The sequence below is a fragment of the Amborella trichopoda genome, chromosome 8, assembly GCF_054954075.1.
Source record: "Amborella trichopoda isolate Santa Cruz 75 chromosome 8, AtrichopodaSantaCruz75HAP2 v2.0, whole genome shotgun sequence".
In the NCBI taxonomy this organism is placed as follows: domain Eukaryota; kingdom Viridiplantae; phylum Streptophyta; class Magnoliopsida; order Amborellales; family Amborellaceae; genus Amborella; species Amborella trichopoda.
The window spans coordinates 18,992,004-19,007,875 of record NC_142343.1 but is presented as its reverse complement, the minus strand read 5'-3'; the positions used below and the strand labels follow the sequence as shown (position 1 = coordinate 19,007,875).

Here is a 15,872-nt window from a genome sequence, read left to right as displayed (position 1 = left end):
TGAGAAATTTGTACCCTAGCCGATTTTTAGTTCATCGGACCACTTCGTAACATCAATTGCCCATGTAGACCTCATTGTTTGAAGGTTTAACCGCATTTAGGCCTCATTTTCTGAGAGTGGAAATCTCGAACCACATTTAGATCTCATTTTTTGAAAGTTTAAGGCGGTCCGATGTTTCTAACATCTAAACACATTTAACCTAGGTTGAAAGTAGTCATAAAATCAAAAAATTTATTTAATACGTGATGTTTAAAACATTACAATGGGGAAACTTAGAAAAATGAAAAATCAAAAAGACATGGCCTCCATATAAATATCGCATTTTTTTTTTACCATCATATAATAATGGTACGGATGTAATTTTCCCCATGAAACTAAGACATCAAAATAAGTGCAAAGCAAACAAATCATACTATAATGAAGCTCAGAAATGGTTCCCATTTATCAATTTCATGAACATAGGACAGTAAACATCATTATTCAAACTTGAAAGAAGAAAGGAAATACAGTCTAAATAATTAGGCTATGCTCAGCACTTCTGAGAGACGCTCCGCAACAGAGCGCTTCGCAGCAGGGGAGACCCCGTGCTCCCCAATAATGGAATCCAAAAGAGCCTGCGCGAGGGCTTTATCTTCTATCATCACATCTCCTTTATCGGGTATCGACCCATCTTCAGCGATCGCAATCTTTAACAAAAAAAAATCAAAAAAAAAAAAAAACAAATTAAGAAAAAGAGAAATATGATTCGTTTTAGAAACGAGACCAAAAATGAAAAAAGAAAAGACTCAATGCTACGTTCTCGGTTCTAACCTAGGTTAGGTTCAACAAATGGTAGGTTTGACCATTTTAGGTGGACACTGGGGTATAGGTAACAAATTACCATAACGGATTACATTCTTCATAAGTTTGTAAGAACATTGTATAATTTGTGGTATTTGGAAATGTGAAAAGTTTATATAGAGACTGGGCTCTAAACAATCAAATTAGAGCCTACCTCAAAACTTTTACTAGAAGAGGTTGTTTTCATGCCCAAATATCACCAAATTGCTCATCTCAACATCAAGATGCATGGACATGAGAAAAAAATGGATTTCAAGTTTTGAAAATAGTACATCTTGTAACGTATTTTTGGACCGTCAATTTTCAAGATTTTCAGGCTTTCATAGATCTGCTCTATCTACACTAGTTTTGAAGCTTTGAATTTTATAACGAAAGATGAAAATATAGGTTAATATTATCAAAAAGTAAAAATGAAAATATTATTTAAGGCTATCTCAAAACTTTCCGGCATTGAAACGATATTTCTCGACACTCTTTGAAGGTAGAATCTAATTTGATTGTTTAGAGCCTCCGCTCTATACAAACCACACCCTTTAGAAATTGAGAAAGTATATAATAAAACTATTTACATTTGGTATAATAAGGTCAACATCAACCCTAGTCAAACATGTGGAATCATGAGGGAAGAGTATAACTCTAATAGGGCTAAAAGGGCGAAAAGATATATATATATATATATATATATATATATATATATATATATATATATATATATATATATATATATATATATATATATATATATATATATATATATATATATATAGGATAATCTAAACTTTACAACCCTTCAAATTACGATAATCTAAACTTTACAACCCTTCAAATTACAAAGGTTAAAGATAGAGAGATTTGTGAAGGGTGGATTTATTAATTTTGTAATCTATTTTTTTAAAAAAGTTACTTTTTGTGATAACTTCATCATTATGTAAGGGTAATTTTGAAAGGGTAATTTTGTAAATATTATTACATGACAAGATGTACTTTTGTCATCTCCATAAAAGGTAAAGTTGAAATTTTTACTAACAAACAAAGGTAAACACTAACTTCCAAAATGCCATTATTTGTAAAAATTTCAAATTTGTCTTAGTTTAATAGTTAACTGACCTATTACAATATTTTTTAAGCAAAAAGTAATAATCTTTTTATATATATACACCCATCACAACCTCTTCTAAGTTTTATTTTTGTATTTTAAGGGGTTGTTAACTCTAGACAAACCCACATATATATATAAAAGCACTTGGAACTCCATGCCAACAATGTCTAGATTTGATGTCTAAGAGCGATTGGACCTTCTTGTATGCGAGATAAATTAAATGGCACTGATATCATACAGTTCTTTAAAATAAATAAAAAACAATAGTCCTAACATTTTCAACCATTTTATTATATTTTAAAAAAGATGCATTTACAACATAAATAAATTCCATAATGTTTTATTTAAAGCACATGGTAGTTGTTTCCGCCGTCTGATACAAGCAAACATCACAAGATGCATTTGATCAGACGGCTCAAAGGTTGCAGCCATATGCAACTGCAATTATCAAATTTTGAAATTCAAAATTGGACCCTCGTACCATCACATAACAAACGGGTTTCTGATGTGCTTACTGATAGCCCAGCTTCCAAATAGGTAAAGAAGATGGCTGAACCGTAGGTCAACATTTTTCCCTTGAAGGCCTCCATGAATTTGTGGAGTGCCAAAGGGGATTGTTGTGGAGAGAAGGTTCCTGAGCCTTCCATTATGGCTTTGCATTTCTCCACCACTTTCCCTGAGAACTCTTTGCCATCTAGGGTTGAAATCATGGCCACATGTGACATTTTCTCAAAAGGGCCTGCCAAAGCCACAAAACACAAAACCCAATTGAAAGTTCCACCTATAGATTAACAACATACTAGGGGAAGTAAAAGTGACCGGGCCTTGATGTCTATTGCTGAGTTCTATGTAAAATTACTGAAGCTTGGATAGTTAATGTGTTGTCATATGAAAAACTGTGCTCCAAGTTCAAATCCTAGGATTCAAGCCTTAGTTAAGGTATTGACATTTGAAATATTGTGTCCCAAATTCAAATTCTAGCATTCAAGCTTAAGCTTCATTAGTCAACTATTGACATTTTAAACACTATATCCCAACTTTAAATCTTACCTTTAAATTTCCTGGAAAAAAAAAGAAAGAAAATGGCTTATTCTAAAGGGTGTGGTTTGTATAAGACCGAGGCTCTAAACAATTAAATTAAAGTGCACCCTCAAATAGTGTCGAGAAATGTGGTTTTAATACTTGAAATCTTAGTGATAGCCTTAAAATTTATTTGCATCTCTAATTATAAAATTTAGAGCTTTAAAAATAATATAGATCAAGCAGATCTATGAAACCTTGAAAATTTTGAAAATTGACGGTCTAAAAATGCATTACAAGATGCAATATTTCCAAAACTTGAAATCTATTTTTTTCTCATGTTCATACATCTTGAGGTCGAGATGATCAATTTGAAGATTTTTTAGCATCAAAACAATGTCTTCTGGCGAAAGTTTTAATATGTGCCTTTGATTGTTTGAAGCCTCGGCACTTATATAAACATTTTCCTATTCTAAAACAACATGATGATAGGAAATTCTTTGATTCTCAAGTTTATTGGCACCCGACCCATTGCAATGCATCCACAAGCGAGAGAGAGATATTATGAAGTTTAATGGCACTCAACCCAATGCAATGCATCCACAAGAGGGAGAGGGAAGGTTCACTATTTTAAAAGAGCAATTTACATATGGACTCAAAACAATAGGGAAAATAGGAAATGCTCCTCTTGTAGCGGGAAATTACAAAGAAGTTCAGTAAACCCGTGATATTTTTTTTTTTCAAAATTACCCATCGATTCGAGAATAACATCCTCAAACCAAATTTCAATTATTATTTTTTAATTATTTCTTCAGTAGCGCAGTGCCCCAAGTTTTAGAGGCAGTCTGAGGTTAGAATCCTTGGATCAATCCCTCTTTTTTTGTAGAAACAAACAGTGGTCCGATGATGGTGACATTAGACTGCCCCTTGACTGTGAAGCTCAATTTGAGGGTGGTCCGAGGTCCCCATCATCGGATAACTCGTTAAGTTTTGAAAAAGTAGCGGTTTGAGAATAGGAATCTCGGACCGCTAGTCTCAATTCTATTTATGTATTTTTTTGGGGGATTTCGTAGCATTGGACGAGTTTATGAAAAACGATAAAGGAAGGAGTTTTTAGGCAGCAAAGATGAGAGAAAGAGTAAGAGTAGTGTTCGTAAAATCGAACCGGAATGGTTAACTAGACATGGGCCTGGAAGCGATTTAACCGGTCTAACCGGTAAACCGATCGATTCAACGGCTCTAACTGTACAAGTCCTGAACGATCAAAAAAGTGTTAAAAAAATAAAAAAGTTAAAAAAATTTTTGCTAAAATATGAAAAGCATATAAAGAATGTAATTAAAACAAAACACACTCAAATGAAGTTGAAAGTTATTGAAAAAAAAAAGATTTTAAAGAATCGATTTGTGGCTAAGGGTATTTTTAAAATTTTTTGAAAAAGATGGAAAAATATAAAAGTGGGTATCATTGACCACAATTTTTTAAAACCTTTACCATAATGTAAATAATATTAAAATAGTGTTAAAAATCGACTTGACCAACCTTTTTTTTAGAAGAAAATGAAAAAAAATTAAGTTAGATACAATGTAGACCATTCCTTTTGTAAATACGTAATAAATAACATATTGATTAATAGATCTAAATGGCAACTAATTAGTATATGGTGCATTGGTTAGTGGGTTTAATAACAAATTATTTTTTTACAAAAACTTTCAAGTTCGATTCATGTGGGCAAGTCAATTTTTTGAACGATTGTTGGCAGGATTCAAACCACGGTTCGTGTAAACAATAATAGCCAGTGCTAACCAAGACACCATTCTAAAACATTTGATATAAATATGAAGTAGTATTCTATTTAAACTTTAAGAAATCGGTTGATCACCAAAACCGCCCAAATCGGAACCAGCCACTGACCGGTTCCGATCTAATCGGGCGATTAGCGGTTAGATCGACGGGTTTTACGAACATTGAGTGAGAGAGATTGGCGGAGAGGGAGGGAAGGGAAAAAAGAGGCACATGGAAGGGTCATTGAAGAGCGGAAAATAATGCCATGTTTAGGTGGGTGAAAGACTAGCGATAAGAGGTTCCTATTTTCGGATCGTTATTTTTTCAAAAAATAACTAGTGGTCCGAGGATGGGGACCTCGGACTAAGTCCAGGCGGCACTTCGAGGTCCCCATCATCAGACTGCTATTTTTTCAAAAGAAAAAAAAGGGAAGGATCGGTCCAAAGATTCTAACCTCAAACCACCCTAAAACTGAGCTCTGCTCAGTCCAGGGGGCAATCCCCCACCATCGGACTGCTATTTTATGAAGAAAAAAAAAAAAAAAGAAGGGAAATGATTGGTCCGAAGATTCTAACCTCATACCGCTTGGGTATTTCCCCTAAATCTTGGGGTACTGCCCTACTAAAGTAAAAATTTAAATTCAGTCCAAAGATGCCATTCTTGGACTGAGGGGCATTTTTTTGAAAAAAACAAATATTACCGGTTGACCGACCATCTTTGTAATTTCCAGTTGTCAGAATAGCGTTACATATTTTCCCTATTTTTTTAGGCCATTTGTAAATTGGTCCTTTAAAATTTATCAAAATGCCAATAAAAGATTAACGAGAGAGAGAGAGAGGGGTTTACGATTTTAAAAATAGTTAAGAAATTTATCAAAATACCTCAAGACAGAAATTTCAATTGGCATAGTTTCTAAGTCTCAACATTAGGTCGAAATTTCAATTGGCATAGTTTCTAAGTCTCATCATTAGGTTGATGTGGCCCTTTACGACACCAAGGATTTGTAGTTCCTCTAAAACCCAATAATAATTTTCTAGCTTGGAAGAGAGACTTGAGAAGAAGGATCGAAAATTTTGGGCCAATAAAAGATAAAATTTGGGAAACATAGAAAAGAAAAGTCGAAAAGAGATTGAAGAATATATATACAGTTTATGATGTCCATGAAGAAGTTGAGGGAGGCCAGCAGCTCCTCTGCAGATTTTCCCTTCCATTTAGGCTCCAAATCATACACCGCAGCTTCCTCCATGTACAGGGCCGTACATGTAAACTTCACAAATACTCCCTCTTTCTCCACACCCCTTACACCTGCACATCTCATAACTATCTACAATCAAAACTTTAGAATTGGTCAAAACGTTAAGACTATATATGTACAACCGGTTTGGCCACCAAAATGATCAGGGGCTAGGGGCTGGTTCGGGAAATTTAGGTCCGACTATAATCTAAAAAAAAACAGAGAAATGTAATTTAAAGTTAGGCATATCATATTATGTTTGATCAAACTTGTTTTGCCCATTTAAATTGGTGAGCTTTTTGTTTCGACCAATATTTAATTAAACTCAATTTTTGCTCTAAATCAAACTGATAAAAACACGTACCAGGGATTTCACTAGTTTGATAGTTGGTATGGTTCTATCTTTGAAGGCTGTATTTGTTGTACTCCCAGATGAGTAATATTGCACACTTACTCCCTCAATTAAAGAGCCACTTGAATTTTTTATTTTTTTATTTTTTCCTTGTTGCGAAGCTACTTGGGATAGTTTTTCCAATAAGAAATTTTGGAATCCACCTAATAATCACCGTAGCATTATTTTTACGAAAAAAAAAAAAACAGTACAATTGCTCAGATTTTACACGAGGGTGTAAATAGACAACGTGCACCACCGAGAGCACAAAATGTTTTGGCTTGGTTAAATTGCCTTAAAAATTACGAATATGTAGAGAGACTAGAAACCAAAACAATGGAAATAGCCACACCCACGAATATGTGGATGTGAATGGAGAAAGAGAGAGAGATGGTGAACCTGCGCCACAAAGAGCAAGATCCTTTTTGGAAGATGAGGAGGAGAGCGGCGGCTTCACAGTTGCAGAGAAGACGACTCCTTCCACCTCCATGCCTGGAAGGCCAACTATTCCCATCTCTCTCTCTACAGGATCAGATGAGATGAGATGAGATCGGTGGATGAGTTGTAATGTGTGCCTACATACAGTTTAAATAACCAACCCCATCAAATCAGTTTATTATTTGGAAACGGAGAAACTTATTTTTTTTTTATATTCTCCGAAGGATGGGTTTCTATGAGTCGGCGGACTCATATGTACACATGTGGCCCCCTCCGAATTTCATTTTAGACATGGATTTTTTATCTAATTTTGTTATGTTCATTCATCTAGCCAAGGTGATCATAAATATGAAAAGAAAACCAAAATTTTAAACTTAAAAATATTTAAGTACTTTTCGGTGTACCGTCTATTTGGAATCTATGAAAGGTACACTTTATACAACATCCATCTTTATGATGGACGTTTGTGAGTTAGCTGGCTCTTGTGGCCGCTGACTCACGCAACAAATTTCCTTCTTCAAAGCCACCGACTTTTTTCCTCTCTTCCCCGTCTCTCTCTATCTTTTTTTACTCTCTTTCTCAACTTCCCAAAACAATGAAAAGATTCCCCTAACACATCTTGGGTTTTCAGAGGATATAGTTTTCGTTGGGAGGCAATAGGAACTGTACTCTCGAGCTCGTATGCTTTGCTCTTTTGGGAGTATAGTTTATTTCTACTCCTTCCATCAGATACCACTTGAGAGGATTTTTCAATCCGTAATTTTACGAACCAATTAAGAATTACTGAATTACTCAATGACTATTCTTATTTCTTTTATATTTAAACAACCAAATTATAGAGCTTCCACTTATTAAAAGAATGTTAAGAAATTCCAGAGGGGAAGATGAAGTTGAAGTTAGTAATGCATGTTTCATGCGGGATCACCATCTCAAAATGTGCAAAACATGCCACTCATAAATTTTTGCGGAATACACACCTGTTATGGCATGTACGGTATATAAGAGTTTAGATCCTCCATTCTAGATCCATCTTAAAATTACAGGTGCGGTTTGTATAAGGTGTGAACTTTATACTATTGAAGTAAGGCACATTTCAAAACTATGCCCAAAAATGTCATTCCGTACTAAAAAGCTTTGAGACAATTAATCCATAATTGTGAAATTTAAAGCACTAAGAGTGGTACAGATCGAGCACTAAGAGTGGTACAGATCGAGTGGATCTATTAACGCTTAATGTTTTTTAAAATAGATGGTTTAGATGATAATGCGATAACATGTACTATTTTTATGAGTTGAAAATTATTTTTCTCCTTCATATCCATACATCAAGCGGTTGAGATGATCAATATGAGGGTTTTTTAGAACCTTTTCCGATGGTACGTCATACTGGAGCCCTATAATGAGGTCTTTGATTCCATTCTCACTAAAAGTTAGGGGCCTAAATCCCCACTAACTCACCACTATTTTTTAGAATGGCCTTGGATTTGGCGGTAGATTTGTCGAGCCCCATGGTGAGGTCTTTAACTCCTTTCTCACCAAAAGGTAAGGGCTCAAATTCTCACTAACTTACCACTTTAATTAATGAAAATTGGGATAGGGGCCTTCTCCCACCCTCTGACTTACCCAAAAAAATATTACAATAATATAAGGTTGACACCTTATATAATTTTTTTTTTTTAAGATTGTTGGGGAATGATTTCATGTAAGAGTTTTATAATAATAAAATGAAAAGGCCTAAAGTGAAAATGACTACACGGGCATTCTAGATAGCATTGTGGTGACCTCAACAAGAAAATATAGCCGGCTCAAAGATAGCATGGATCTTGATGACTGTAAGTGTGCATACTGATTGTCGAAGACCATTTAACTGCCTCAAAGACAATATTGTTGGATTTCAATGTCTTACATACCAAAATTTCATTGACGCACCGCCTTTCCAAAGGGTTCTGATCATTTAAAAGAATGATCCCTTAGTTTCCTTCCATCATGTCTCAAGCATCTACTTCTTTGTCATGAAAGGTAAATAACAAATAGGGGCAACTATAGGTGCGCTACAAAAATTTTGATAAAAGGTGTTCTTAGAAACCTCAAGGTCTACATCTTAAGGATCACGCTAAACCTAATGAACCTTAGTAAACCTAGACCCCTTAGAATTGTCCCTACGTCACTGAAAACATATCCTATTATCCTTAAATAGTCATCTTAGACACCCCTGAGCATTATAAATCTAGAAAACTATCCCAAACACCAATCTGATGCTCAAAAACATGAAATTGAGGTTCTAAAGTCCTAACCTTGTAGACCCATCAAAAGTAATTCAAATTAGACCAAATTGGTTCCAAATTATAGAGGATGTCACAAGCTATCTAATGATCCATAAATCTCCTGAATCCGACTTGCAGTTAGAAAGTTATGACCCAAACAAAATTGTTCAAAACAATGATAGTTGGTCGCTTGCACGAGCCTCGACCACTTGTGTGTGCAAAATCACGGGCTATCTTGTGTAGGCACAATGGGCTTAGACAGGCCTTAGACGAGCTCTTTGAAAGTTTTTGGACATTAGAAGCCCAAATATTCATTGATTTGCCACTATCGCAGTTGGATTAGGACTTTAAGATCAATACCTTAAATTTCAACCATACCCCTAGGGTCTATATAAAACCCCCTCAATAATTCCAAAAAAATCATATGAATAATCCGTAAAAATTTCCCTAGGGCCTAGAAAATTTCATAAATTAAAAAAATACTTTAAAAATTAGAAAAAATCCTAGAAGAGCCTAAAAATTTAAGAAAATTAAGAAATTCATCTAAAAGTCCCTAACAAAATAGAAACAATCCTAAAATCCCTATAAAATTAGAGAAAACCTCAAGAAAATTTAAAAAAATCCCTACAAAACATTAGGCCAAAGACCCTAAGCCAAAATCCTCTAAAAAATTCTCAAAAATAAAAATCCTAGGAATAAAATCTCCTAGATCCAAAACCTTTAAACCCATGCTTCAAGAAAGCAAGAGTAGACACCAAAAGGTGTAAATCAACCAGCAGTACTTATACATGCCCTAATTTCAGGTTTTTCAGGTATGTGATGTTCCTTTCTCTTTTGTTTATTATTTTTTAAAAAAAAAAATTTTGTTTTATTTTTTTCTAGTTGTTTTTTTATTTCTTAGTTTAAGTTAGAATTTAGCTTTTTAGTGATCTACTGGTTGGAATTTACAGCTGGTGCTGCGCCTAGATTTTGAAAAAGATTAGATCTATAAGTTCAATGATAGTTCTAAATCTATAATTTGAGCGCCTTAATTTTTAACTTGTATTGCATGAATTTGAGTTGATCTCACATTAGTAATGGATGCAGCTTCGCACGCAAACACTTATGAAAGTAAATATTTACATAAGCATGCTTAACATGTGGATTGGATCATGTTTTTAGTTGGAGAGAGAGAGATAGAGATGTACGAATAGAACAATTAGTTTAGTGAACTCCCTAAAGTTTATGCCAAAAAAGCTTTAAAAATTTGCTAGTATTCAAGCTTAGATGTTTTATTTTTTCAAGATATTGAAATAAATTTAAATGTCGTATGCCTTAAATTGAATTACTTTTTATTCTATTTTTCTTAACATATATATTATTAAAACATGAGTAATGATCCTATGAAACTCTCCCACACCCATGTATGTAGGACCCAAAAGAATCACTATTAAATTCGGCACAAATCTCTAGAAAAGTTATCACATGGATGTGGGACTTGACTTTTCTAGAGATCTATGTCAAATTTAATGGTGATCCTTTGAGGTCCTACACATATAGGTGTGGGAGGGTCTCATAGGATCATTACTCTTAAAACATTTTCAACTTTGGTTGTTTTGCTTTCCTTGTAATATACATAATTAAAATATAGTGTCCTTTCTTTTCAATACTTTTCTATAGTTAATGTACTTGCTTTTTACTTGTTATAAAGAGTATGCTGAACCTTAAGATATAGCTTAATATTCATATATAATCTATTGTTCACTTAATAGGTGGCAAAAATTAACAATATGTACATTTCTTATTCTTTACCATGTCAGATAATATTATATTATTTCATATTTTAGTGCCGAAAGCCAGGTGCAACGCGCATGAACCCACTAGTATCCGTAGTATGGTATTAAGGGGCTTTTAATTGGTGTTACAATTTGTAGGTCAAGGCTACATTTCAATACCCTTATATTGATGCTTGATCTATCTACATGTCAACTGTGAGCATGCATAGTTAGCTAGAGGTCCTACTCGTATGTTGTTTTGAATAACATGAAATTAAGACATCAAAATAAGAGCAAAACTAACAAATCAAACTATCACGAAACTTAAAAATAGTTCCCATTTATCAGTTCCATGAACACAGAACATAGTAAACATTATTATTCAAACCTGAAAGAACACAGGAAACGTAGTCTAAATAATTAGGCTTTGCTCAGCGCTTCTGAGAGACGCTTCGCAACAGAGCGCTTGGCAGCAGGGGAGACCCCGTGCTCCCCAATAATGGAATCCAAAAGAGCCTGCGTGAGGGCTTTATCTTCTATCATCACATCTTCTTGTTCGGGAACCGACCCATCTTCAGTGATCGCAATCTTCAACCAACAAAGAATAAAAAAGATGAGGAAGATGAAAAAAAGAAAAAAAATATGATTTATTTTAGAAACTAGACTCCAAAAAATGAGAAAATAAGAGACTCGATGCAGGGATTATTGTTAGGTAGGTTCTCGGTTCTAACCTAGGTTAGGTAGGTTCAATAAATGGTACGTTTGGACCATTTTAGGTGCACAGTGGGGCCTATGTATAGGTAACCAATTAACATGAAGGAATACATTATTAGTAAGTTTGTAAGAAATATTGAACCTGTGGTATTTAGAAAATGAAAAAGTATATAATAAAACCATTTACATTTGGTCTGGTCAAAATCACTTCTAACCATTTCGTGTGGAAGATAGTGCTCAAAGGGCAAAAAGTAAAAAAAAACACTTGGAAATCAACAGCTGGATTTCATGTCTGATGGATAAGGGTGGTTGGACTTTCATGCATGCAAGGTAAATGATACTCATAACATACAATTCTTTAAAATAAATAAAAACAATAGGTCTGGTATTTTTCAACCATTTCATTATATTTTAAAAAAGATGTTTTCACAACATATATAAAAGAAAAAAGTTTACATAAGGTTACAATCTTAAAATGTAGGATTAAAGATGCACCTAAAAAATTCATCAGAAAATGTTGTTTTGATGTTGAAAAACCATCTATTTGATCATCTCGACATCGAGATGTATGAATTTGGAAAAAAAAAAAAATTTGAGTCCCATAAATAGTGCATCTTGCAACACATTATATAGACTATCCATTTTCAAGACTTTTCTATGTTTATAGATCTACTTGGTCTTAACTATTTTTGGAGTTTAAAATTTTACAATTGAAGTTTTTACACCAAAATTACATGTCATAATAAAATTTGGAGGTGTGGCTTCATTGGATTGTTTAAGGTTGCAACCTTATAAAAGCCACACGCTATATAAAATGTATTATGTTTTATATATAGCATATGAGTTTTGGGGAAAGTACACAATGCTCGTCATAAATGCAGGCAACATTACTGCACTTTGCACATAAACAACGTGCATTGAGTGGCTTGTGTTATGCGCGGTGCGCAGTGCACAAGGCTGAGTACTAAAATGCATGTGTTTTGGGGAACGTAATGCTATCGAATGGTGCATTAGTGCACAACTCTCATCATAAGTGCACAACACTCATCATAAGTGCGGGTAATGTTTCTGCACTTTGTGCATGAATAGTGAGCATTGGATGGTTTGTGTTGTATGCGGTGTGCAATATGCAAGACTAAGTCATACAATTTTGAAGTGAAAAATTTAATTATAAAATTTCTAACTCCAAAAATAGTAAAAATCAAGTAGACCTATAAACATATAAAAATCTTTAAAATGGCCGGTCTATACAATATGTTGCAAGATGCACTATTTATTGGACTCAAAATGTTTTTTTTTTCTTTTCATATTCAAACATCTTGATGTCAAATACGGATAAAATTTTGAGGTGCGCTAAATTGGATTGCATTTTAAAGTTGCAACCTTATAAAAACAACACCCTATATAAAAAATGCATGATGTTTTAAATATGGAGGCGGTTTCTATGCAGCCCGCATATGTAGAAATGCGGGCCCATTAATAAATCTATTTTTGAGATGGATATTAAGACTTAATTTTTAAGGACATGTAATCTCTAACATGGAGATCATGAATAAGAAGAAATAAATAAATGTTAAAAACTAGAAATAATAATTTTAGTAAGAAAACATTTGGACCGTTAGTTTCTATTGTTTTTAAATGGAAGACCTACTTGCATCCAACTTTAAGATGGATGCTTTACACTTTCTTGACCGCATATGCATAAATGCGGTTCTGCCTGCATGAAACAATTTTCCTTTATATATTGCACTAAGGCATCATCAATGGCAGTTGTTTACACCATCTGATAAAACAAACATCACAAGATGCACTTGATCGGATGCTGCAGAGGCTGCAGCCACATGCAACTCCAATTATCAAATTTCGAAATTTGAACTTGGATCCTTCTACCATCACTTAACCAAGGAGTTTGTGATGTGCTTACTAATAGCCCAGCTTTTGAATAGGCAAAGAAGATGGCTGAACCGTAAGTCAACATTTTTCCCTTGAAGGCCTCCAAGAATTTGTGGAGTGCCAAAAGGGATTGTTGTGGAGAGAAAGTTCCTGAGGCTTCCATTATGGCTTTCAATTTGTCCACCACTTTCCCTGAGAACTCTTCACCATCTAGGGTTGAAATCATGGCCATATGTGACATTTTCTGAAAAGGGCCTGCCACAGCCACAAACACAAAACCCAATTAAAAGTACCATCTATATAGATTAACAACATACTAGGGGAAGTAAAAGTGAGGAGCATTAGATGATGTCTATTGCTAAGTTCTACATAAAATGACTGAAGCTTGGATGGTTAATGTGGTGACAGTTGGAAAAACTGTCCTCCAAGTTCAAATCCTAGGATTCAAACCTTGGTTAGTTAAGGTATTGGCATTTGAAATATTATATCCCAAAGTTCAAATTCTAGCATACAAGCTTAAGCTTTATTAGTCAAGTATTGGCATTCTAAAGAGAGAGAAAAACTATCTCAAATTTTAAGTTTTGTAAAGATAAAGTACTTGAAAAATTTTAGAGAGAGAAACTATCTCAAATCTTAAGTTTTATAGAGAGAAAGTACATGAAAAATTTAAGAGGGAAACTAACTCGAAATTTTGAGAGAGTGAGAGAAAGACTATTTCAAAATTTAATCTTTAGAGCAAGAAAATGTATTAAAATTTTAAAAAGAAACTATATCAATTTTTAGAGAGAGAACTACCAAAAATATTTTAGAGAGAGAACCTATCTCAAAAAATTTTACAGAGATAAATTATTTCAAATTTTGAGTTCTAGAGAAAAAATACTTGAAATTTTTTTGAGAGGGAACTAGATCAAAATTTTTAGAGGGAGAAACTATCTCAAAATTTTAAAAAAGAGAAACTATCTCAAAATTTTTAAAAAGAGAAACTATCTCAAATTTTAAGTTTTAAAGAAAAAAAAGGCCTTGAAAATTTTTAGCTTAAATTTTAAGTTTTAGAAAGAGAAACTATCTTAAAATTTTTAGATAGAGAAATTATCTCAAATTTCATAAAAAGAAAGTACTTGAAAATATTTAAAGAGAGAAACTATCACAATTTTTTTAAAAAAAGAAACTATATTAAAATTTAAGTCTTAGAGAGAGAAACTACCTCATATTTTTTTAGAGAAAAATTATCTCAAAATATTTAAAGAGAGAAATTATCTCAAATTTAAAGCTTTAGAGAGAGAAAGTAATGAAAACATCTAGAGAGAGAAACTATCTCAAATTTTTTAGAGAGAGAAATTATCTTAAATTTTAAGTTTTAAAGAGAGAAAGTATCTTCAAATTTTAGAGAAAAAACTATATAAAATTCTAAAGAACGAAACTACTTGAAAATTTTTAAAGAGAATTTTTTTTTCAAATATTTTGAGAGAGAAACTATCTCAAATTTAATTAAAAATAGTATTATAATGAATAATATAATAAATATATTTAACAAAAAAAAATTCATATATGTAGCATCCAAACAACCGAAATCTATTTTATAAAAAATACTTTTCTTGAAATACCTTTTACATGGAATCCATTTCCATGGATCCGAACGACCCCTAATAGTTGCATATTAATACCACCCTATTTGTAGTTACTCTAAAACCCAATAATTTTCCAGCTAAGAAGAGGAACTTGATGAGTAGAAGGATCGAAAATTTGGGTCAGTAAAAAGATAGATTGAAGAATAGTTATGTACAGTTTACGATGTCCATGAAGAAGTTGGGGGAGGCCAGCAGTTCCTCTGCAGATTTTCCCTTCCATTTGGGCTCCAAATCATACACCGCAGCTTCCTCCATGTACAGAGCCATACATGTAGACTTCACAAATACTCCTCCTCTCTCTACGCCCCTTACACCTGCAACCAAAACCTCAAGTCACGAGAGTTAACCAAAACATCTCAAAACGATCTACAATCAAAACTTTAGAATTGGTCAACTTTTGTGTGAGAGAAAAACCAAACGTTAAGACGATGTACAACCGGATTGGGAACCAAAATGGTTGGGGGCTAGCGGCTGGTCCGGGAAAAACCGGTCCAACCCCTTATCTCCCTTATCTAAAAAAAAGAGATGTACTTTGGAAAGGAAAAAAGTTTATATATGCTTGCAACCTTATATGTAGAACATATGTAGAACCATAGGTGCACTTCAAAAATCCATGGGAAAACGTAGTTTTAATGTTGAAAACCCTTTGATTGATCATCTCGACATCAAGATGTATGACCACGAAAAAAAAAGCATTTTAAGTCTCAGAAATAGTGAATTTTACAACATATTATTTACACCGTCCATTTTCAAGATTTTCATATGTTTATAGATCTACTTGATTTTAACTATTTTTTAAATTTTAAATTTTATA

General features: G+C 33.5%; 1 protein-coding gene across 8 annotated transcripts; it reads right to left on the bottom strand.

Moving 5' to 3' along the window:
- Positions 1-415: 415 nt before the first annotated feature.
- Positions 416-15,432, bottom strand: LOC18440411 (chalcone--flavanone isomerase). 8 transcript variants are annotated; one of them, XM_006850558.4, is made up of 5 exons: positions 11,212-11,545; positions 6,767-6,942; positions 5,889-6,047; positions 2,455-2,678; positions 416-686 (listed from the first exon to the last, which is right to left on the bottom strand). In XM_006850558.4, exons 2-5 carry the CDS (start codon positions 6,879-6,881, stop codon positions 519-521), a joined length of 666 nt encoding a protein of 221 aa, XP_006850621.1. In that variant the 5' UTR covers positions 6,882-6,942; positions 11,212-11,545; the 3' UTR covers positions 416-518. The 8 variants fall into 8 exon arrangements, 7 of the variants coding, with proteins under 7 accessions (XP_006850621.1, XP_088701758.1, XP_088701761.1 ...); XM_088845632.1 differs by having other exon boundaries at positions 6,767-6,889; positions 11,212-11,477; XR_016039730.1 differs by lacking the exons at positions 416-686; positions 2,455-2,678 and adding exons at positions 13,462-13,685; positions 15,214-15,432 and having other exon boundaries at positions 5,910-6,047; positions 6,767-6,889; positions 11,212-11,411.
- Positions 15,433-15,872: the final 440 nt, after the last annotated feature.